This window comes from Panthera uncia, chromosome D4 (assembly GCF_023721935.1).
Source record: "Panthera uncia isolate 11264 chromosome D4, Puncia_PCG_1.0, whole genome shotgun sequence".
In the NCBI taxonomy this organism is placed as follows: domain Eukaryota; kingdom Metazoa; phylum Chordata; class Mammalia; order Carnivora; family Felidae; genus Panthera; species Panthera uncia.
In genome coordinates this window covers 38452993-38478790 of record NC_064807.1, presented here as the reverse complement: position 1 = coordinate 38478790, position 25798 = coordinate 38452993, and the positions used below count along the sequence as shown (strand labels likewise).

Here is a 25798-nt window from a genome sequence, read left to right as displayed (position 1 = left end):
TTTCATATTGAAGGATAAAATTAATTCTAAATTAGTACTGGAACGCGAACCTCGGCCATAGACCGAGGTTCAGTCTCTGTGCAGAGAATCATTATCTTTGCAATGATTAGTATGTCTATTTCCAAATCACAGTTTCCATTCTTAACCATGGACAGTTCAGACCAGTCGAGAAACTGCAGATAAAGCCATGCCTTACAACACCACTACCAGAAGGTCCCAGTAGGTTAGTTGTGGTATCGGAAGTCATATGAAGATTGGCGAAGAGCTAGTGTAAAATAATCTTATCTTCTCCCCTTCCACATCCATAAACAAAAGCACTGAGTCGTCTTTTACACTCTGTTGAAGGGAGTGAACAATGGGAATTAGAAGCCTGGAAAATGCCCGGGAGATACCTCGGGGACCTGTTCTTTCTCCAAACAATGCAAGAAAACTAACTGGAGAAGAGCCATGTAAAAAGTGGAACCTAAGGGGTGCCTGGGTGGCTCAGTCGGGTAATCATCTGACTTAGGCGCAGGTCACGATCTCCTGGTTCGTGAGTTCGAGCCGCGCATCGAGCTCCATGCTCTCAGTATGGAGCCCGCTTCAGATCGTTTTCCTCTTCTCTCTGCCTCTCACTCTTAAAAATAAACATTTAAAAAAAGAAAAAAAAGTGAAACCTGAGCATTGCAGTGGGCTTCAGAGGTACTCTTATTCAATTTCCTACTCTAAGTGGGAATTCTTAAATCTAATGGGGGGGGGGTTTACAGGCTTTGGGAGCCCCCCTACCTCTATAGACACAAGTTTCGTCATCTGTAAAATGGTAGCATTTACATGACAACTGGTAGGTTCATAATTATGAACATTATGTGAATTGATGCTTTTTAAGATCTTAGAGCAGTAGCTTGACGTGTGTTGGTTGTTACTACCTTTGCAAAGTTTCACATTCCTTTCTAGGACTTTTCTTATTGGATGACAAATCTGTTTATTGAGCCAAAACACAGTTCCTGGAAATACGCAGAATAAGTCTTATCCAACATCTACATTAACAGTCCTTCTAATACTTGAAGACAGCTTTCATGAATTTAATAACTGCTTTCTGTGGTTTTTTCTTTTTTAATTTCAAGAATAGAACACAGTAGACTATAAAAATGAGCGTTATCAGTTTTCCTTTGGATTTTCTATGTAAATGTTGTTTAACATTCAAATGGAGCTGATTATAATTTGAGATATTAACAGTTAGATATGCCATTGTGTCCCTTTGTGATTGTTTGTAAAGGAGGTTAAACACTATATTAACTTCTGAGTAGTGATTTATTGTTGCTTTTGTTAGAGAAAAATAAAAAAAGAAGTAAAATCATATAATTTGATATTGCCTTTGAGAATTTTCAGTTTGCAGAGGTCTTTATTTCCTACTCAATTTTATTTTTTAAAAAGCATTACATGTAGTGTAAATACAGCATCACATAAATGCCGAGTTGTTCTTTGCTTCTTGGCTTAAGCTGTTGTGTAATATTGCTCTGTAACCATTAAGCAGCTGCTGTGCCTCAGAGATGCTCATATTTCCTTTAGTAGATGAAGGGAATCTACTATATGAATGTCTCCAAATTGCTTTAAAATCGTTGGCCTTTGTGTCAGCTATTTACATTCACAGTGGTCCATGTAACACATGAAAACCATGTTTCTGGAAGGCCCCAGCAGCCTGGAGGTTACAGATGGGGCTGTGTTAATAGTAATAACCTGCATTTTGCTGAGTCTCATCCTCTGTACTATCACAGGGCTCCTGACACTCTGCGTGACTCCCCCGGTTACTTTGCCAGAAGTATTGTTTCTTATATGCTTCCTTGTATGCTATTAGCTATCCAGGAACTATGTCATCCACTGCTCCTTTTCTTTACCCTTCTCATCTTGGGTAAGTCTGTCCATTGTAAGGCTGTGCGTGCCGTGTGCAAAGAGGAGTGAAGGAGACAGCCGCCTCCTTCAGGTGCTTCTCCGAGGCTACCCCATTGCCTGATCCATCCCAGCCCCCACTCCCCTAAGGTCATGTTGGTAAGCAGTACCGCTCATCCTGGGGAGCCCTCCTTTCAATGAAGTCTCCCTATGCCCCATGCAGGAGTGGAGCCCAGTGGGACCTATGTGTGGTGCAGTATGTTCTGACATATTTTCATTGCCTTTCATAGTTTCAGCAGAATAACTCTTTCAGATTTCCTCGTAGATTCAAATTCCTTGGAACATGAATTGGAGGTGAGGAATGGAGAAACACCACGCTACATTCTGAATTGCCTGCCCTTTCCTATTGTATTCATTGTATTCGTGCGTGCGTGTGTGTGTGTGTGTGTGCGTGTGTGTGACTGCCTTACTGTCTTCTTGCTGGTAGGATTGGCTTGAGGGGCCTCCTCCCTCCCTTTTGATTTGGTTCTTGATGTCCACACACCATTTCATCTTCATGGGCATGACCAAAAAGCAAGTGAAGCCTTGGCTACTCACTGGGGTCATAAGGAAGTGAACTGCACATGAGATTTACATATGGAAGTGTTACTACATGACATGTGATATAATTTATATAAATATATTGAGATGTTCACTTTTCACTTGTTCATCGGTTTATTTTACAAATATTTTTGAACTCTGACTCTTTAGGTAAATGCCTAAAATTATACATTGGTATATAACAAAGTCAAAGATCTAATCTGATGGTAATCATTGTTCTTTCCCATTCTACCCCAAAACCCGAACGAACTCCTCAGCACAAGTTCCAGAGAATAGCAAGAATCAGCACACTTATCCTTCTATCTTTAGCCATCTGTGCCTACCTTGTTATATAATTACTAAGATGTTCATTTGCGACCCTGTTCCAAAAGGTTAAACTTTAACCTTTTATTCCATAAGCATTTACCTAGCCGTTACTGTATATATGTAGGCACTGAGTTAGTTGTTAAGGGAGATGCAGAGATGAACAAAACCCAGTCGCTCTCCCAGATAAGGGAGCTGATAATCCAATAAGGACCACAAGACTTGAAAACACATGTCTTGGAAACTCCAATGTGAGAAGTGATGTAAATAAAGTAAGCACAAACTAGGTGCTACGTGAATTCAGCAGAAAAAGATTATTTCTGGCTGGCGCAAGGATGGGGAGAGGAGGGTGGAGGAACAGGTTCGGGAGCAGATGGCAGTTGAGGTGGACACTGAAGGATGAGAGCAGAGCCTACAGACAGACAGCCTTCTTCTGATCAGAGGGAGGGAACCACATGAGAAAGGTAGGAGGGCATTTACAGAGCACCTTTGGGTGCGGACAGACACGCTTGTCCGATTGGTTAAGTACATGAACCGCCATCATGATACATAAGCTCTCCGTATTTAATCTATTTGCCAAATATAAAATTTTACATGGGGGCTCCCGGGTGACTCAGTCTGTTACGCGTCAGACTCTTGATTTTGTCTCAGGCTGTGGTCTCATGGTAGTGAGATCGAGCCCCATGTCTGGCTCTGCACTGGCAGTGTGGAGCCTGCCTAGGATCCTCTCTCCCTCTCCCTCTCCCTCTGTCCCTCCCCTGCTCATGCTCTCTCTCTCTCAAAATAAATGAACTTAAAAATTTTTTGCATGTACCTTATATAGAATACAGTATAATTTGTTATACTTTACAAAGACTGTTTGTTGTTTTATACGATGATAACCTAGCATGGTTCAGAAAATTGAAAATGTGTTTTCCGGAAACCACACGAAGGAGGTCGATGTGTTTTTTTGTTTTCATGGCTTATGCACCTGTACAGTGTAGGCTACCTCAACATTTCTCAATAATCGCTGAAATGAGTTCAACCAGGTGAACAATTAAGTTGCTCAAGCAGTAAGAGTTTCTTAAAATACAGATGCATAAAATGGGGACGTTTGGTTATTACCCTCTTCAAAATGTATGTAGTTTTTCAGAGTAACGACTTAATATGACACCTGAGTTTTGTCCCCGGCTGAGATCTCATAATTCCTTCTCACTCTTTCTTTTGTTCTGTTTCTAAGGAAGGTGGACGGTGGGTATAATACCGTGTTCAGACATGCACGGCTCCTCGGTTCACAACAGTGAAACATACATGCCCATTGAATGATCTTTGGTCTCTTCATGCTATGTACAGTTCAAAAGTGGTGTGGTAGCTTTTGTTCTGGTAAAATTTCTAAATCAAGATTTACAAATAAGTTGAGACTGTCTGGAACCCAGTGTGTGTAACTCAACGTACAGGGGATTGTTGACCCAGCTGGCCAATCCTAACTTACTGGGAGGGAGCATTTAATCAGTGCCTTCGGTCACTTACCATTCATAGCAATTTTATGATCTCTGATTTATAAATGAGGAATAGGAGACAGCAAGAGTCTAATAACGTGACCACGATTCCACACTGGTGACATGTGGTTGGGAGTCAAATCCCAGCTCCTTGACCTGAGTGCTCCCTGTTGCTAAACCACCTATGACTCACATTCCTGCCCTGATTCCAGGCTCTTGGTCAGCCCTAGAACTCTATGTAAAATCTGATCCAGTTGCCCGTTCTTGGAATCTAGAGTTTGCTTTCCTGGAAGCATTTGAATTCTGAGGGTTTTCAGACTTTTCTTATTCTCTTCCTGGGGAGCAGAGAGTAACCATAACCCTCCTTCCGGTATTCTCTCCCTCTTCACCCTCAGTACATCTCCTTCACATAAACGAGAAGCCAGGGACATGACTGGTATTTGTGGGCCATAGCTTGACCACATACCACCCAGGACTGAACTTACTCAGGCTCGTGGTCGGTGGGCCACAGTCACTGTGGACCCTGTACTTGGATGTCCCAGAAGGGTCATGTGGCATTCCTGGAGGCCTGGATTTAAGACCATTTCCTTAAATAATAATAATAATATAATAATAATAAAAATAATATAATAATAATATAAATAATAATAATAATAATAAATTAATAAAAAGTACCCGGATCTTGAAATGAAGGGAGTTCCAGGAAGTAGTAGCAAGAGTGAGAGAGCAGTGAAATCATGTGAGGTTTATCAAAGGTGCATGGAAATAGGTCTATGCAAAGTATTTGCAGTATGTACAAGTTCTACTTTTGTGTGATTCATGACCCTGGAACAAGGGTGGGGGAGTGCTGGTAACAGCAGCTCACTCTTCTTTAATCAGGGAAGGATTTGTGAAAGAACAGTGGTTTCGAGAGACCTTTGAAGTAATTCCAGCAAGGTTCTAATTGTGGTTGTGGTTTTCCTTTTTCTTTCTTTCTTTTTTTCAATGGGTAGACTTTAGTCTCCCAGGTGCTACCGAGCTGAGTGCATCAGTAGGAACCCCTGAACCTTCATTCTCTGTGCATGGGCCATGGCAAATAAAACCGTAGCCATTGCCCTGTATATTTAGAAAGCTGAGGAAAAATTTTCCTGGGAAATTATTTGGCATCTAAACGTTTCACTTTTGTTTAAACAGACCCAGATTTTATTCAAAGAGTTTTGCTTTTACTGGTCTTTGTTACAAGCATACCTGGGTTTCGTTCTAACCTTTGGTTTCAAAACACTTGAACAAATTCTAGTGTTTAATCATTTATTTGCTTCCTGCTTACGCTGATCGTTTTCCTCTTGATCCTTGTTTTCAGGTTACCTGGAGGATAGTTTTGTAAAATCTGGAGTCTTCAATGTATCAGAACTTGTGAGGGTATCCAGAAGTAAGTAAATTGTTTTCTTATTATTTAATTATACGGTATGATTTAACATACTTTATATCTTGAAACTTGAATGCACTATTAAGAAAATGTGAGTGCTAAATCTCCATCTTGCTGATAAAATCATCAGTGAATCTATTTTGTCTGATTTTCCAAAATATTTGCATTTAAATCCTCAAATTTTGCAGTACAAAAGTTATTTGGGGGTTGCTCTGATTGCTGTGTTATTGGTATCCATTTAATTCACTGCTCGCTCTGTGACCATAGATGGTCATTCATATCAAAGGAAGCGTGATTAATTCAATGTGCTCCATTTTGTTATGATAACCCACATAAGTTTCCTGTCGATAAGTGCTTTTTTCATTTTACTAACATTTTGGTGGAGACTTGGAGATGTACAGGATATACACGCTAACATGCAGCGTGGAGAGGGATGCAGAAATTAATTTTGCAGATTGTCGTTTGGATATAGATAGAAAGCATTGTTATCCGAAACAATGTGCAATTGTTTTCACTGGCCACCTCACCTGAGACAGCATTCTTGACAGGCCGGATGAGATTTTTCTCCGGGAAGTTCACCTGGCCAGCTAGTTACCTAGACCAAAGAGTAGTTTACGGACTCAACTTTTTTACTTATTGCTGATGGGTACAGAGGTAGCTCTTAAGGCACGGCTGATTGTTAAAGGAGGGGACTCATTTCTTCTTGCCCTCTTCTCCGATTTAGCTTATTTGTGTAACTTGGAAGGCTGTTCACCTGACATTTTGTTAGAGAGCGTCACAGTTGGGAATGATATCACTCAGATGATGTGGTGGCATTCTGTTCTCGTTTCATTTGTGTTTGCTATTTGGGTCAAATTCCGAGGTCATGGACAAGAATTAGGGTGATCCAAAAAGAACGGAGCTAATCATGGAGGGGAAGTTTAGGTGGTCTTTTAGAGTTATGGTCAGTAAAGTGATCCCCAAGCTAGGAGGTCTTTTGGACCATAGTTTCTTCAAGAGTTCCAGTTTCTAGAGTGGCCAGTGCAAACAGCATGTATCCCAGGGCGTCATATACGTGAACATTTAAGACCTTAAATAACTTATCCTTTCTGACATATTCTCCAGTAGATGAACATATGCACCCAAAGACTTCTTTCATGGGTCTGTTTACTTAGGGCAGTGTAGACCGAAATCTAATATCCTATATCCCAGCAACTCCAGGGTTCGTTCGCTAGACAAGAGGATTCTGATGGTCTGCTTCATTGACCACGGCAATGAGCCTTGCGTGTTTTTCCCTGATCGATAATGGGGTATGGAAGGCCTCTGACATTTGAAAGTTTTCTGTATTTATTTTTAATTTGGAAAGGAACGTGCCTGACTTACTACCACTCTCGGGCATCATGTAAGGAAGGGGGAATTTGAAAGTGTGTGTGGGGGGGTGTTTTCCCTATACTGTTCTTTAGCAGAGAGGCTATACTGCTACATTAGGAGACATTATACCATTATTTGTTTAAATTTGTCCTCTTCCAAGTTTCATGATATATTTTCCTCCTTCTTGTGAGGACAGACCAGCCATCTGTTAGAACATATTATTAATTCCTCATTCTAGGTAACATTATGCTAGATGCTACAGAAGGGCAACCACATAGAACCTTTAAATTCCCAGAGTGATATTTTGAAAAAATCTGAATTTGAAACATAAGAGAAGGTGAGAAACATACCTCTCTGTAACAGTTGAAAAGTGAGGTAAACTTAATATACTTCATTCTTTTTACGCTTATACTGTCATCTCTTAGAGGTTTTTAAGGTATCTGTTAGGACACACATTACTGATTTGTAATTCGTGTATTAATTATCTGTATTTTCATTCATTAGTTAATTTATTCAGCAAACATTTATTTTCTACTCGGTATGTAAATAGGTGTCTGTGAAATGCTTGAGAAGTTATTCTCCTAAGTGTTTTAATATATCCACATCATAACCTTATTTACACAATTGAACTTCATTGTTTATGAAATAAGGGTTTGCTAAGTAAGCAGAAACTTCAGCACAACCCTTCTGCTGTAGATCACCAGTTCTGACTTCCCGAGGGTTTACGGTATGTTAATGGCTTCTGTCCTCCAGGGTTTTACTATCATGTGACCCACTAATGTGCGTGTTGACTTTCCTAATGGAGCTGCTCAGTTGTAGGATAGCGATCTTTCTGTTGCACGATATTATCTCCATCTTAAAAGTTGATTTAGGATCAGCTTTTGGAGTGAGAAGAACAACGAGAGAGATGAGGGGTTGGCCTCCAACCCTTAGAATCTGAGGCTCTTCGGCGCTCCTTTTCTAAGAGGATATTGGCAGGCCTCTTAAACATGATTTGCAGCTTTCAGATTGCTTGCAGTTTTCCGGGAGAGGCGCTAACACTGGTCTTTGCATCTGATGGAAGTTCTTTCCGAGGCTTTTAAACAGGAGTGTCAACTTGGGACTTGCCATGCTCATATACTCTCTTTGTTATTACATACATTTGGTGAGAGCTGCTTCAGATTTTGGCCATGTTTGTTATTAATCTACTCGTCTTCTTGCACTCTCCCGTTTAATGTCAGGGTGCACACTAAATTTTTACAATGCTCATGTAGAAATCATTTTTATTGATGTCTTGATCCTCTCTAACAATCCTTCTGCAACAAAATTTAGAAAAATAAAATTTCCAAAGATTTTTTTTTTATTACTATGTTGCTATGAATTTCATCTAGTATGTTTATGGCCAAGCAATCTGTGTTGACTGTTAAGTCAGATGTATGAAATGGAAACTACAGATCTTCGCTCAAATATTGCATAGCTTAATACATTTCAAATACTTTACAAAAGATATAACCTGTAAGTTTCCTGTTAGTAATTCAGTTCTTTGAATTGTATCCAGTACTTGTAGAAGGCTGGACAGATTACTGACTTTCACTGAGTCCCTCAAATGCCTCCTCCGAGCACATACCCTGGTTTCCACTGTCACATAGAACATGATTCTAATAATAAACTTTAAAGCATGTGGTTACTGTGGGATTTTTTACCTTGCATTTTTTTAACCTCCGGTGTACCTCAGGCCACAACAAACAGTTACATTTCAGCTGCCCAAAGAATTCAAGCCATTAGGCACAGTTACACATTGAATACAAACATTTTCAGTGTAAAATGAGGTTAAAGTGCATTATATAAAGAGTGATTTAGCAGAAGGTATAAACTCCAGAAGTTTGGAGCTGAGATTATCCTGTATATATTGATTTTATTTTTATTATGGGAAGAGAGATGTTCATTGTATATTATTTGATTCATTCTCTGCAATAACACATGTGCCTCCTACTCATACTTTCTTAAAAATATTTTAAGGTTAATCTTGGCCTACCTGATATTGAAATAGAATTCATGGGGCGCCTGGGTGGATCAGTCAGTTGAGTGTCCAACTCTCGGTTTCGGCGCAGGTCATGATCTCACGGTTCATGGGATCGAGGCCCGCTTCGGGCTCCGTGCTGGGAGTGTGGAGCCTGCTTGGGATTTTCTCTCTCTCTCTCTCTCTCTCTCTCTCTCTCTGCCCCTCCCCCATTTGTGCACGTGTGTGCTCACTTTCTCTCTCTCTCTTGCTCAAAATAAGTAGACACTTAAAAAAATACAATTCAGCTAACAGAGAACATATTTAGTGAACACATTAAAATTCTGGGTAAGAAAAATTCCTCGAAAATCTGCATTCCTTTTGGAGTCATATATTCAACTTGAATCAGTTAGGAGAGAGGAAGATTAAGTAGACTGTGTGTTCTTCGAGTGAATCACAAGGGCTCTAGAGTTTTGTTGCCATAGTCCCAGGACACCTTTTCTCTCATTAGAGCTTTTGAAGGCCTGATAGAAATAGGGAAAGAAAGAAACTGTTCTTAAGCACTGTCCTTTGACACCAACCTGCCTGGTCTCACTTTGCATATTATCTCTGTCCCTGACTTTGCTGTTGTGATAACCCCCTGTTGAGAAGACCTCCCCTTAATACCTTACTCATTCTCCAAAGTCCAGTACAAGCTATGGTTTCTCCACAGAGTTCTTGGATCATTCAAGCGTGGATTGGATTCTTCTTCCCATGAAGTCCTATAGAATTTCTTGGTCATGTTTTTCATTGGGCATTTTCATTATAATCTGCATTACGCTGGTATTTCTGGTTTTTTCCTAAGTGTTTTGTTCACCCAGATTGTTGTCCAATCTGTTTTATTAAGGACGGGAACTATCTCAGACTGTCCTGAATCCCTTGCAGCACCTGCCTGTAATGGACACAAGTAACAAGTTGTTGAATGAACAGATTTGCAGCAAATAGGTTCATTTATACCTCTTCATCTGCTTTTGGTGTATTTTGAACTGTTCACTCTTTGCTAACTACTCCAGACTGCCAGGGAGGAGATGTGGGGAAGAAATCATGGAAAGAAGGGAACTCCCATTGTTGAATGCCTGTTATGCACTAGACAGGATGCTGGGCTTTGATCACTCTTTACCTCATTTCATCCTCAAAATAATCATAGGTGCTAGGTTACTATTCTTCTCATTTTACAGTTTGGGAAATTGGAGCATAGAGCTCAGAAGTGGCAGAGGGAGTTCAGAGTCAATGGCTACCTCCCGAGATTCTTCTCCTTCTAATACAACATGCTGCCTCCTGGATTTATTCAAGATGTCCAGAAACCAATTTTTAAAATTGGAACAGATGTCATCCATTGTATCAAAACCAATACTTATATATAAACATCTCAGTTCCAAATGTATCAGTGAACTCAAAAAGATTTCCTTTTTTTTTTTTTCAGAGAAAGAGAGTGTGAGCATATGCATGGGGGAGGGGCAGACGGAGAGGGAGAGAGAATCCCAAGCAGGCTCTGCACTGTCAGCATAGAGCCCAATGTGGGGCTCGATCTCATGACCTGAGCCAAAATCAAAAGTTGGATGTTTAAACGATTAAGATTCCTTGATTTACAAAATAATACCTTAAAGTGTAAAACTCCACGAGTACATTTTAAGTGATTTTTATAAATTTGGGCATAAAAACTTAAAAAACAAAACATAAATATTGAGTAAAAGCCACACTTACCTATTCATACATGAAACCTCAATGTGTATTTTGGGAGGAAAAAACTTGGCTTTTATGTTCATATGTGTCAATGTTACTCATATACCTGCCCTAATACAAGAGTTAGTTATATCAAATAATGATTAATATGATTTCTAATGCATTCTAACATTAATGTTAATATTCTGATTTGATTTATTGAACAAATGATTTGGTTTTTGAGAACCAACTATATACAAAACACCTTGCTTGGTGTTGAGCAATAGGAAACATGTCGTTTCCTCTGACGCATCTACAGACTAGTGTGGTGACAGATGTAGTGACAACTGTTACAAAGGGGTGAGGGAAGAAGGCTGGGGACTGGGAAGAGGGGAAGTGGTAACCAATGATTATAGTCTGAGTGCCTCAAACTTGAACAGTGTCCAAGCTTGAACACTGGCATCAAGAGGAAGTCTTCAAGTTATACCTGGTGGATGGCTGAGGTTCGAGTCTCAGGGTAAAGAAAGTTTGCCCAGGGGCATGGCAAGTATTAGATTATTACATTCAAATAGAGATGGCAAGTGTAAATGTCATTCTTGATGTTTCTTTTTGTTTTATTCCTCAGCGCCCATAACCCAGGGAACTGGAGTCAACTTCCCAATTGGAGAAATCCCGAGCCAACCATACTATCATGACATGAACTCGGGGGTCAATCTTCAGAGGTCACTGTCTTCTCCACCAAGCAGGTAACTGAAGGAAGAACTGTGCTTATTCTCGGTCTATGTGCAGATTGGTAGACGGATGTGCAGATAGGAAGGTAGGTAGATATGCAGATGGGTAGGTAGGTAAAGATAGAGGGGAAAGAAAGCCAAGAAAGAGTTCAAGACTTTTTGCTGATTTTACATCTATTTTTCATCTTAGATGATTAAATTTATTTTGATATTTGAAAATTAAATGTAATTGTTGTTCAAGGCATTTAAAAAAATCTTTTGGGTGGGACAAAGCAACTCTGAAGCTATATGAATGATTTTTCCAGAGCATTACATACACCAGTGATCAAATATAAGCACATACATGAATTCCAGAGCAAAACATTTCATTGTATGATATCCACTTTTTAAGAATAAGGGAATACGGGTGATTATTTTCCTAAGCTGTTCTAATGAAAGTTAGTTGCATTTGAATTAATTATGGGGCTATGCCCATTTATGTGTTTATTAACTGAGTTCAATTTTATATCACTTATGGTCAAACTGTATTTTCATATAGTTTGCATAGCAAGGCAATTTGGTTTATTATCACTAAAATTGTGACATAGTTGGGTCTTAAAAATGCTTTAGTTTTTCTACAATTGAGTGTGAATAGTACTTTCTTATTTGGTCTGATTCGGTCTTATTTGGTCTGATGGGTCAGCCATTTGGTTTTCGATATTATGCCATTCACAATAAAAACGGTTTCGAAAACATTTCTTCGTTATTTCCTTATGAAAATCTTTTCTGTCTTACTCTCAGTCTCTCTTGTGTATTCACTGCTGATTCACAGCTGAGAGAATTAGCTTTATGGAGAGCTTGAAAACATGTGCATCCTAACTTTGGATACCATAGAAATAAACTAAAGAACAATTATTAACTCTCACCGTGGTTTTGCATGGATAGAAATCGCCATCTTTACATCATGTTCATACTCTGGGAACCATGAGTCCAATATTAATCACAAGTACATTGGTGAATACACACAGAGGTACGTGTGCTTCTAGGATTTGGAAACAGTGCAGTGAAAACGGGACCGTCTTGGAAGTCAGAAGTCCTTACTTTGTATCAGGCTGCTTCCACTAACATGCCCTGGGAAATTCACGGAATTTCTCCAAATTTGTCTCCCCACTTGCAAGAAAAAGGAGGACCGATTTATGTATGGGAGTCTGCATAATGTGACATTATGTTTATTAGCACTGCATAGTTAATTCAGAAGATACGTTTTTTTAGTTTTTACCTACAGAGATGTGAATAAGGGTTCTTTTTTTTCTTAATTGAAGGAAACACATCCATTTTCATAGTCCTTATGACTGTTTAACAGAGCATTGGTGGGAATATATGAAAACAGTATATCATGCCAAATGGGCTGTGCCATGAAATAGCTTTTTAAGCTCTACCCTAAATATTTACTTTACTATTTTTAAAAAACTTTTAAAGCGTTCTTAGTTTGTTTTTTAATGTTTACTTACTTTTGAGAGAGACAGAGATAGAGTGTGAGCGGGAAAGAGGCAGGGAGAGAGGGAGACACAGAATCCGAAGCAGGCTTCCAGGTTCTGAGCTGTCAGCACAAAGCCCGATGTGGGACTCGAACTCACAAACCCTGAGATCACAGCCTGAGCTGAAGTCGGATGCTCAACTGACTGAGCCACCCCGGTGCCCATATATTTATTTTTCTTAATAATTGGGATGAACCATGTTTTCTTTATTAAAATATATCATTTTAGAAGTATATCATTTGGTTTGAATTTGGCAATGGCCTGTATTTCATGGTTGATCGTAAGAATAAAAGATCACATGGGGCACCTGGGTGGCTTAGTAGGTTAGGCGACTGACTCTTGATTTTGGCTCAGGTCACGATCTCACAGTTCATGAGTTCTAGCCCTGCATCATGCTCTTTGTTGACAGTGTGGAACCTGCTTGGGATTCTCTCTCTGCCCCTCCACTGGTCACATGCTCTTTCTCAAAATATATAAACTTAACAAAAAATAAAGGATCTCTAACCTACTTTTTAGAAAAATATAAAGAATATATAAAATAATTTATAATCAATAAAGTATAACAGAATTTTTAAATATTATTAATTATAGGATTGCTGATAATAATTACTATTCAATAAGTATCTTCTAAATGTCAGCCACTTAACTAAGAGATTTCCATTTAATAACTCATTTAAGCCTCTCAACCACTCCCCTTTGAACTAGGTTTTATTGTTTCCATTTTATAAATGATTAAATAAGTTTAGAAAGGTTAAGGAGCTTACTACTAAGAAGTAATGAGTGGTCTAGTCAAGATTTGGTACGAGGCTGGTTCCACTCCAAAGTTCATGTTCCACTTTAGTCAATTGCCTTATCTTTGAATTAATATGAAAAGATTACATTGTTAATGGCAAGTGCTATGCTAATGAATATTATTAATATTGATAATAATGATAAGAGTCAGGTAAGTCTTAAGAGTTTGAGAATTAGTACACACATCACATCAAGAATTCACTTTTTAGTACTGAAATTTCTTTGGAAATCTACTTCAAGAGGTAAATATAATAAACATCCTACCTGTTAGGCAGGTACAGTTATAATATGGAGTAATAAATGATATATATAACAAGAAATACTTGCTATGCCTATAGAAGTCTTGAATACACTCTATTATTTCAGAAATGATTCTGAGAGACTATTACTTTGGTTTATGTAAACTTTCACAGTAAAAATCTTCTCAAATCATATACAGTCACATGCTACACGCTGTCTTAGCCCACTAATGTAACTATTATCATATTTTAACAGCAAAAGACCCAAAACTATATCTATAGATGAAAATATGGAACCAAGTCCTACAGGAGACTTCTATCCCTCTCCGAATTCACCAGCTGCTGGAAGTCGAACATGGCATGAAAGAGATCAAGGTGAGCGATAAGGAGGTTCCTCTAGAGACTTTCGAGTACGATGCCAGCTGGCTTCAAAAGTTCCATTTAGTCAAAATTTCATAATTGAATCGATATGGATTATATTTTCTTCATAAAATGATGGCAGTGAAATTATTTTTAGATAATGTACTAGTCACATGTCATCAAAGTTACAAAAGTCCCTTATTTTCCATGTCTATTGGACTTTTTCTCCCGGACGGAATGATCTTTTAGAACCTCCAATTATGGATGTCTGTCTGCATTCGTGGGTTGGATTGCAGCAAGACTACAAGCTCTGATTCAATGAGATCAGATTGCTACTCTGTGTGGGGTATTTCAGGGAGTAGCCACACTTTGGGCGGTTTACAGGTGCCAGTTACTGACAATTCCCATTTCAAGGAAGCCATAATTCCATTTGGGAAGTGGGTGCAGCGTAAACAATGAATACAAGTGTAATGTAAGGAACTTTGTGTCTGAGTCAATCTAATTGTTCTTTCTAGATGAAACTATGACCCAGTTGTAGGGCAGCTTTGAAGAAAAGTAGAATTTTATAGACATCATTTGGCTCTCTAAATGGAGACTTAGCTCTTTTTCATTCTTAAAGTCTATTGGATTAAATATATTTCATTAGACATCCTCATGCCTTTTGGCTACAATGAGAGGAAGAGTATTAAACATAGAAATTAAAAAATTAGCTAACTCCAGTGTCTTGTTGGTATGTGTGTGTGTAAATATGATTTACATCAGCAGCATAAAAAATAGTTGAAAATTTATCTTTTACATCAGATATTACATTTTATTAAAAGTGTAAAAGAAAAAAATCTCTTTACCAATGGCTTTTAGCCCATGACTTGAGTGTCTATATCTCAGGTTGGGGGACTGTGTACTGGGTTACCTCAGGAGACAAATGACTCTGAAGCATAGCAGTTAAAGTCAAAGTCAGCTCCTTATTCAGGAGCTGCTGAATATTATTTATAGACATTTGCTATAAATAGACGTTGCTATATAGACGTTGCTTATTTGCTGCTCCCCATTTTCATACCACGTGCCATAGGGTTTAAAGAATAATGAAACAACTTCATGGAGGAATTGGACTTTGAGTCAGGTGGGTCTCCTGTAGCATGTTGAGATTGTTAACTGGTAAAGAAGGGGCAGGGCAGGCAGAGGGAAAAGTAGAGCCAAGCACTGCCCAAGAGTGAATTTCAGGATGGCCACGTTGTACTGTGTGGCGGGACACTGCGTGGGTAAGGAAATAAGGAGAGATGATGGGCTGTTTTAAAGAAGGATCTGAAAATCAGCTGGAGAGTTTCAGCTCTGAGATGACCTCCCCCTCTTCCAAATCTATTCTTCAGACAGCAGACAGGGTCTTTATAAAACTTAATACCATCATATTACTGCCTGGCTTAAATCCTTCAGCATCTTTCCAGTCCTCTTAGGAGAAAATCCAAATTCTCTTGTATGATGGACAAGCCCTGTTCCTTGTCTGGCCTCAGACCGCCTCCCTGGCCTCAGCAGGTGCTGGCTGCTGTTTCTTCTTGCACTTTACTTGCTGCTTTGTAATACTGGGGAAGGCAAAACCTAAGAGCTTCATCTAAGCCATGCCCTCTGGAATTCTCCTCTTCGAACTCTCCATCTGGCACAGTTTTTGGCATCTTTCAAGTCCCAGCCTAAATTGAGGAAGTTCCATCTAAATTAGATCTTGCTATTTTTCTCTCCTGACACCCCATAGTGTCCTTTCATTGTTCTCGTAATAGATAGTTACGTGCTCATTTATGGGATTCATTGTGTAAATCTGTCTGCGCTGTGAGGGCAGGGACCTTATCTATTTTAGCTATTATGTAACCAGCACCTTGGTGCATAGTAGGGGCACAAAAGATATTTGTTGGATAAATGAAACACTGATAGAGCATAAGTCTCATTAGTGAAGGCAAGAAATAGTATTTCCGGGACTTTCACCAGATTTGCAGAAGTAAGAGTAAAAAAACAAAACCCTCAACCCTTTATATATTATTGCTTGTTTAACTGGGCATTGTCAGTTTCTTCTAAACAAAGCCATATTTTCCCCTTCTGAAAATTATTCTGGAAAAGATTCTAATGGTAATAATAATAACACTGTGAATGTGTGGGAATGGATGTGTTGTTCAGAAGTGTAGGTGTTCTTTATTATAGAGAGTGTCACTTTTTAAAAATTGATTCCTCTTTCAGCCTATTGAATAAAGCCAATCTCAAATCATATTATAAAACATTTTTGAAAAGTAGAAGGGAAACTGTCATTCTTTCTCTTTGTAAAATCATTGCATTGTCTTGGTGATTTTCTTTTGTCAAGATGACTAGAATTACTGGAGAAGTCTGGAAGGGCATATTATATTAAGAGTAAGGAAGAATGATCCATTCTCAAAAGTACTTATAAAAAAAAAAAAAAAAAAAAAAAAAAACTCTTGTCACTTTAATTCTGAAGACCCTGAAGACTTTGTAATGTGCACAATAAGCCATTGTGGGAAGAAGACTTGAACTACAATAAAAAAAAAATGAGGGCAGTACAGTACTATCTTTTTAAATTTGCTAAGCCAGATGCAGTCCTTTTGTTCTTAGAAAATTGCTTTTTTAAAATTTGCAAAATAAAATGCCCCATGGTTGTTCTTGTCCGTCTTCCACTATTCTTCAGACACACTTGCCCATCATGAAGGGACTATTCTAAAGGGCGTACCGAGCACCACTCGATATGTGTAATGGCTTTAGTCCATGTCTTACACTTGTTTCTCCCACAAAGCCCTGCGCTGATTGGTAATCAATAACTACGTCTTGGTTGATTGAAATATGCTTGTGTTTATAATTGGCAGAAATGTTTAAAATTTACCATCAGTTATTTCCCAAGCACGCCTGATTCTGTTAGTGTTCACTTTGTATATTAAAAGCCTGCCAGAGCCCTTAGCAACACTAATTTTTGAAACATAAGAATTAAAGGTAACAAAGTTAGGGACAATACGTGGCCTTCTACTTTCCCTTATAATCTGAACACCAACCTAAACGACCATTGAGATTTATTCCATGTAGGCAAAAATATAGGATATAATATCACTAAAGTAATACTGTATACTCGGTGTATTTTAAGAAGAAATCAGGCAAATTTGCAGTGAAAAAAATCTAGGTTTATGGAATAATTAATATTTATGTGCTTCCTAATAATTTAATGAAAAAAGTATTTTTATTTTAGGGTATTATAAGCATAATTACTCATATTTGTATGTCTTTTCTTTTTTCACAATGCAGGAAAGTTACAGTGTCCTAGTCATAAAAGAATTGTAATTTTTAATTTTGCAGAATAGAGACATGAACATTTAAAAACTAAGCACTATGTAATAGTGTCAGACAGTTGGTAGGAATCTATATAATTTGCTTAAATTTCCCCTGATCTATAGTGAGGGAAACTAAACTAAATTTATAAGTATCTACATTATGTAATACTTATATTTTTACCTTGTGTTCTTTTACATGTTGGGAAGGGAAGGAAAAAAGAAAACTGGCCATTAACAAAGAGCCAGACAGCCGCTGTTACATTTCTCTCCTAGATTCTAAAGCATCCTTTCTTGCTAATCTCTTCTATGAATTTCCCAGCCTTAAACTTCCTGACTGTTCCAACGCACTTGAAAACTTGGGTTTTTTTGTATATGATGTTCCATCATTTTCAGTTTTGGTGGTTAAATTAATAGAACCAGATTAGCTTATCAATGTGCATGCTGACAACTTCTTTTATTCCAATAGCTCACAAAAAATACCATATGAGATCTTGTGTGCCTTAATTTTTTTCCACCTGAGCCATTTCAGAGACTCAATTCCTACTTGATGTACTTTTCTTGAAATCATTAGAGTACTTTTTATAACTTCTAATAAAAGAGGAAAAAAAAAAGAAATAGGTCTTGTGTTTTCTTCTAATAAATTACTTTCATGGGGCTAAGTCTTGTCATATGATAATGCCTGGGAATTTTTTAATAACTTTTTTTGATGTTTATTTATTCATTTTTATGAGAGAGACAGAGCATGAGCGGGGGAGGGGCAGAGAGAGAGAGGGAGACACAGGATCCAAAGCAGGCTCCAGGCTCTGAGCTGTCAGCACAGAGCCCTATGCAGGGATTGAACTCGTGCACCACGAGATCATGACCCGAGTTGAAGTCGGGCGCTTAACGGACTGAGCCACCCAGGCTCCCCAATACCTAGGAATTGAACAGACTGACAAATGGTATGCTTGGATATTTGAAACAATGCTTTATCAGTCACATTCTGTCATTGTCATTCTAATACTTACAGATTCATCTAAGTCTGCATATAAGGCTCCTAAAACACTATTTAATAGACATTTATGACACAGTAAATATATTTGTTATATACAGCTGGGCTTTCTAAATGGAAAACTAAGCAGCTTCTCAGTCTGATGAGTATTTAAACAACTTAGTTTTATAAATTGTAAATTCCAAAAAACCTTTTCATGCAGTAAAATTTTACTAATTCCAACACATTTAGGATTTTAGGTAATTGGACTCAATTAACATTTATCAAATGCCTATTATTATTATTTGCCAGGAAGTTTTCTAGGCATTGGGCACATAAATATGAATAAATTAAATTTCCAGCCCTTGACCTGCTGAGCAGAAAAATAATATTTTGCTATTTATGAAGAAAGGTTCTTCACAGAGAATAAATCATGTAAACCAGACTATGAGGGGACTGTCTGTGCCTCAGAGCTAGTTTACTTTTAAGCAGTATGGGACGTAAATCTTTACACAAAAATCAATGAATTGGTATGTTACCCGAAACTAGCACTACTTAGCAGTATATTGGTAGGTTATTAGAATTTTAAGGGTAGTTTAAAAATGTATACTGGACTCTCAAATAGGTAGTATTCAGGCATCATGTTCTGGTTGCTCTAAGTACTAGAAAATAACACTAACTTTAAAAATTTACAGTTCAATCACATAAATAAGTCTCTTCAGTTAGTCTTTTGAAGTTTTCATATATTTCCTAGCCCTAGAGATATTTTGTAATAATTTTTCAACTGTTTCATTGGTAGTATAGTTTTAAATCTTGTGCTAAATGTCAGGTTCCGCTTCGTAGAGTTGTACGAGAATGTAGTATTAAATATCCAGTGAATTGAACCAAAAGTCTCCAGGGAACGCTGGGGCTACAGAATAATAATGCCAACCTAACATCATGAGTTCAGTCAGTCATAGAAAATATAATGATAGAACCAGAATAAGAGACCAGTATTTCTTGGTGTGAGTTGAAGGAATGTTAATAGGCACACTAGATACAAGAGCATTCAACTGAGTTTGGAAAACTCCATTGTAACAAAAATGTAACCTTTTTTTTCATTCATGAATCAATTTGTAGAATGTTTAATATACTGCCATGTGCTATCAATGTGGCTATCCTTGAGTGGATATTGACCGTGTTTAAGTTTGTGAGGTCAGAACATCTTTTTTTTTTCCCACTCAAGAATCTACAGAGAGGTTTAATCCTAGGTTCAAATTTTGGAAAACAGTGCTTTAACCTTAACTACAGTCCAACAAATGATACAATCTCAAGATTTCTGTAGAAGAAATAAAAGGAAAGATTTCTATAGAAATATGGGAGCTGCATAAATGAGCAGCTTTTACAAACAGTTGAATAACTACTGTCTGGGGGTCATTAACATTAAAGAAGTCCTAGAAGAAGGCAAGGCAAATGCTTAGTAATCTTCCTGGAAGGATTTTTAAGCTCCCTTTGGGAACCAGATAGAACACCAACAATTCCTTACATTCTTAAGGTTTATATCACAAGGATTTAATATCAAGTGCTCAAATATCAAATTTTGAGCTGGACAAAATCTGACATATAAGTGCTTTTGATAAGTACATGTCAAGAAGTGGTTTGAATGTAATGTGCAAGCACAATTTTTAAGGTTTTTTGTTTGTTTGTTTGTTTAGCTGATTATTGAAAATATCGAAAGTGAATGATTTGCAGCTCTTGCCAAACTTTCTGTGAACCTCTCCATGTATCATGATGCCATTGGAGAGCAAACTCCACACTCCGGGGATTCCTTTGTCCTGCTATATTTCTTTCTCCTTCAGCTACACTGCTATAGTTGAAAAATCACAACGTGAGCATCTTTCGAACAGAAAGAAAAACAATAAATCGTAGGTGAAAGCTTTCATCAGCAGCTTCTAACCAGAGGAGTATTTTGGACGGGGCAAACCTGGGGACTTGTTAGAAAGACCAATACTACTTAATAGGGGAAAGTTATATTCAGTGCTCTGGAGACTTCATGACTTGAAAATATAGCATTTTTTTTCAGACAAACGACATTGGATAATTAGTTTGGAAAAATAACAGCTTGCGATTTAATGCTGGGTCTCTGGATTGATGGAGCACAGCCTAAAATAGGAAAGTGGAAAACCCATGAGAGATGGTGCGCTCAGTGCGATGGTATGCCTTGCAAAGTTTCTTGGAGTGATAAAAGGTTTTAATTCAAATCCTTTTACACATTGATGTCATGTTTAAGTTTATTTTAAAGTAGTTTAGAAAGCCAGTTCCTTTTGAGTTATTATACTATGAATATCATATACAGTAAGAGATTGATTTTTCAGGGACAGAACACGGATTATTAGAACCCTAAGCAAGATGTAGTTCAAGCGCCTTCTTTTTCAGCTAAGCAATCTGAGGATCAGTGAGGGGCTGTCTTATCCCAAGTGTCTGGATAATGAAGAGCAGAGCCTAGGTCTTCTTTTTTAAAGGCTGGTTTTTTTTCCCCTCTGTCATCCCACAACCCATCTAGAGAATAAATATGTAAACTTAACCTATTTAGGGAGAAATGGAGAAATAGGAGAATTTGAAAGTATTCAACATTGTCTTGGCAGGTGGACAGTTTTTCACGGAAGAGTCTGTTAAATCTTGTAGAACAAAATGGGGGAGTGGAGGTGAATTTATGAGTTTTCAGGGTTCTGGAAGAATTGTCAAAACAAAGTATTGAGATAGTAAAATGTATTTCTGATTTTTTTTTAAAAACCTATCTCTTAATATTAGTGTCATGATTAAAAGTTTTTGAACTAAAAAAAACAAACAAGATATGCATGCTTGTGATAGATAAATGTGGAGAAGAGACTTGGATTGAATGTTGAAACATGATGTTTTAAAAGCTTTTTTGTTTGGGAAAACATGAAAGTAGACAGCTTCATAAGGTGAACGTCCATGTACCCAGCTGTAAACTGTTACCAACATTGCCAATCTTGTTGTTGCATTTACTAACTCTCTGTTTTTTGAAGTTTTCTTAAAATTAAATCCCAGACATTGTCATTTTACTTATAAATACGTCTAAGTGTTTTTATTTTTATTTTTAACACAACCCCAATACTAGCATCGATTTAACAAACGTAATAATAATTGCTTAATACCACCTAATATGTATTCCATGTTTAAATTCCCCGGAATATTTCGTAGGCTGTTTTGTTTAAATGGGGACCCAAAACGGTCCATTTAATGTGCTTGTATTTTCAGCCTCTTTTTAACCTATAATAGTTATATTGACTGTTTTTCTGTATTAACGATTTTTATTCTAACTCCTTTTTCTATGTCATCTATTTGCTGAAGGAACCACAGAAACGTAATTTTGTGTTCAATAAATACATGTAAATGAGGAAAACCAGATCTTCCTGCCCTTTGTGGCTACTGTTTACTGAGCACTTACTACCTTCGAGGACTGGGCCAAGACTTTACATGTATTTTGCTTTTCAACGCTAGTAAAAGAAAAACCATTTTACAGATCATTTAAACTAATCACTACATTGATTAAGAAAGTTGACATCAATCACACAGATGATAAGTAGCAGAAGTAAAATGGGAACCCTTGTTCATTTTGCTGCAGAACCCATACTACATAACTACTGTCCAAACAAGTCATCGTGATGTGCTTTGCAAACTAGTTATAAAACCTCTATGACGTTTTTGTTTTGTTTTGTTTTTTTCCCCTAATACATGGAACTTAAATACAGATAAATGCACATAATGTAAGAAGGGTGTGTAGACTGTAGGGTTTCATGAATACAGTCCTTGGACTGGTCATGTTAAGATCTCATTTATATTTAATACTAAGACGTTGTTAATAAATAATCCTAAAGTCTTGGGGCACCTGGCTGGCTCAATTGGTAAAACACATGACTCAATCTTGGGGTCTTGAGTTCAAGCCCCACGTTGGGCCTAGAGCTTAGTTAAAAAAAAAAATGTAATTAAAAGGGGCACCTGGGTGGCTCGGTCGGTTGAGCGTCCAACTTCGGCTCCGGTCATGATCTCACAGTTCGTGAGTTCGAGCCCCGCGTCGGGCTCTGTGCTGACAGCTCGGAGCCTGGAGCCTGCTTCACATTCTGTGTCTCCGGCTCTCTCTGCGCCTCCTCCCACTCGCACTCTGTCTCTCAAAAATGAATAAATGTTAAAAAAAAATTTAAAAACCCATAATTAATAAAAAATAATCCTGAAGTCTAGAATGTCTTATATCCATATGTGCATATTTTAGTTCTGTTTCAATTTTTTGCCTTATGCTTAGAGCACTATCATGGTGATCAGGAAACCACGTACTGGTGTGGGCTTAGACAAATCCCTTAATTTCAGAAAGATTTAGAGTTTTCATCTGTAAAATAACAGGGTTGAATACTAAGGTCCCTTCTTGTCCAAAATTCTAGATTTTAAATTAATTGAACTCAAAGAATTTTTAGATCTGCACTACTTGAGTTTTTAAGCTTTCATTAACATGGATCTTTTTGAAAATTCAGAAAGTTTTCCGTTTCCTAAATTATTTTTTAGATGTTTATTTTAAATACTGTCTTTGAATAACACAATAATTGGGCTGTTTATGTGCTCGCAGGCACCATATGTTTTGCCTTATAGCTGAGGAATGTGCAGTTCTTACAAATACATGTCCTGTCCTGCACCATCCTGGTACAACAAATGATTGATAGAGATTGAGTTATTATAACAGAACCTTGTTATGGGATCAGTGTCTCCTACTTTGAAAATAAATGACTCAGCCAGACGGCAACATTTATTTTCTCTAAATGACTAGGGATGTAGCAATAGGAGACCATTATCCTGTGACAATATTCTGTTTCATTGACATTATCTCACAAATGTAATTGGTCCATTACTAAATAGAGGTTTTGTTACTGATCAATTTCACGTGATTTCTAAAACCATTAGGATAATAAATATGCCATCATAGTAATTTCATTGACAGAAGGTTCTTTTTTTCTTCATTTACATTTGTTAGAGGAAAAATATAGATTTAGGTTGAACTTAAACACTACAATTTATACCAGTTTTGGCTACTTTTCCATTAAGAGAAATAGAATATTGTGCAGAGTAATCATATTTGCATTGAGCGGCTGAACTAACGACCTTAACATTTTCGTGATTTTTTTCCTCTACCACACTAAACCACATCAAATCATAATTGTTCCTAAGCAATTAGTTTACTACCTCATTTTAATGATTTTATTTGAAATAAGTTCCAGATCATTTCTAGGACTTTCCTGTAAATCCACTAAAGTAACACATCAGTTAAATCAACCCTAACCATTACCAGCATGGATAATAACAGCATTAGTAACAACAGAAACCTTGAGATGTCTTGGAGCATAAATGTTTCTAAATGCATGGCTTTTCCCCAAATGTTCTCCTCTAAAATCTCATCTGTAATCTTGTTAAATTAGAACTCTTCCAGTATCTTTCTGACTTTTACAGCTAAGGTTACGGTATTGATTTTATTTTATAGTCCATGGCTCTCAGATGCTTAACACTAATAAGCCTCTATAGCCAAGAGGTTTTCCCCAGAGGCATGGTGAATAGCAGCTATTTACCTATGCCAATATTTAATAAGGGACTAAAATATACTCCAAATCCTGCATAATTGTGTGGTGTTTTTCCTCCTTGCAAGCAAGGTTTTCTGACATTACTCAAGACACTTTACCATTGTCTGCCTGTTAAAATGAAATTGCTTAATGGACAAAAGCATTTTGAAGTATTTTTTAAAAGTAGTTTTCATTTATTCAGCATTCATTTAGCACTCTTCATTATTCAAAGGGTTGTTGTCGTTTTTTTTTGTTTTTTTTTTGTTTTTTTTTTTGTTTTTTTTAATGTCTCAGGAAGATGTTTGTGAGCTGCAAAGTGGTTTGAGCTTTAACTTTGTATTGGGTGTAGGTGTACCTGGAGACTTTTTTTTTTTTTTTTTTATAATAGAGATGTGATAGAGACTTGTAGTAACATGCTGCTTAACGTACTGGGATTGAAGTATACAATGGAGAGACTTAAACGATCACGAATGCTTTAAATTGCTGAAGAATACAGTAATATGCACAAGTGTAGTTAAGATTAAACAGCTCAATGATTAAAGTAAGAATTTTCATTTATTTCACATGAAGGCTACCATATTTTCTTTTTTAAAAAAAGAACTGATTTCATTTTTAAAAAAAGATTGAAAATTTTAATTGAAGATGATATCTTATCTCCTCTTAATGTAGCTTGCCGTTTTCCAGAGTTATTTTAGAGTGTGATAAATGTAAATATATATATGGAGATACTTTCTTAACATGGCAGCTAATTATTTTTTTGAATCATCTGGCATCATCATGAAACTACTGTAGTGGGATTAAGTCCATATGTCTTGTCATAACATTCCGAGCTTTTTGTTAACTTGTAGTGTGTGGGAAGGACTTATTCACATTTGCCACACAATCATAAAATTTTACATCTAGAAGAGTCTTTGGAAACAGATATTCAGATATTCTCTTCACTTGTATTCTCAAAAATACATTGTTTTGCCTTTAGCCAGCTAAATTGCAAATGTTACATTTAGGCATCTCATATTTTATATATATTTTGTAACCTCCAGTACTGAAGACCCGTGAGGCATGTCCTTACGTTATAATACTCCGTGGAGCCACAGGCAGTATTCCACCCCCCCCCAAAATATATATTTTCCTTTTTTTTTTATAGTAACAGTAAAAATTACTTGTGGGAGTTTGGGGAAAACAAACTGTCAAATATAAATAAGAAAATATAAATCACCTATAATCCTATCACATAGATTTTTATAATATAATGGCATTTTACCATGTCATTCAATTTCCGCTCTACAAAGGCTGCATAATATACCAGTTCCCCCTCGCTTATACTATAAATTTATAAATGTCTACTTTGCTTATGGAGGGGTAAGTAGTTTGCAAGCAAAAGCAATGAATGTAATAAATAAACGTAATGAAGATACAGCGAACATCACCGTATGGAGATATTTGTGCTCCAATCTGATTATTTTGTTCCAATCTAGTCATATTTGCTGTCCCCGAATCTAGCATACTGTCCATCTGGCATCATGTCACCAAGTAGATCGTCCATGAAATTTTGTTAAAGGAATGAATACCTTCCTACTATAGAAATACTGAGTTA

The 25798-nt window shown here is 37.2% G+C and overlaps 1 protein-coding gene across 8 annotated transcripts in view; it reads left to right on the top strand.

Moving 5' to 3' along the window:
- Window positions 1-25798, top strand: part of NFIB (nuclear factor I B) — a 238943-nt gene that overhangs the window by 161262 nt on the left and 51883 nt on the right. For all 8 annotated transcript variants that reach the window (XM_049634972.1, XM_049634930.1, XM_049634910.1 and 5 more), the window contains exons 4-6: window positions 5587-5655; window positions 11307-11427; window positions 14217-14335. In XM_049634972.1, the coding sequence (XP_049490929.1) occupies window positions 5587-5655; window positions 11307-11427; window positions 14217-14335 (309 nt within the window). The remainder of the gene's footprint in view (window positions 1-5586; window positions 5656-11306; window positions 11428-14216; window positions 14336-25798) is intronic.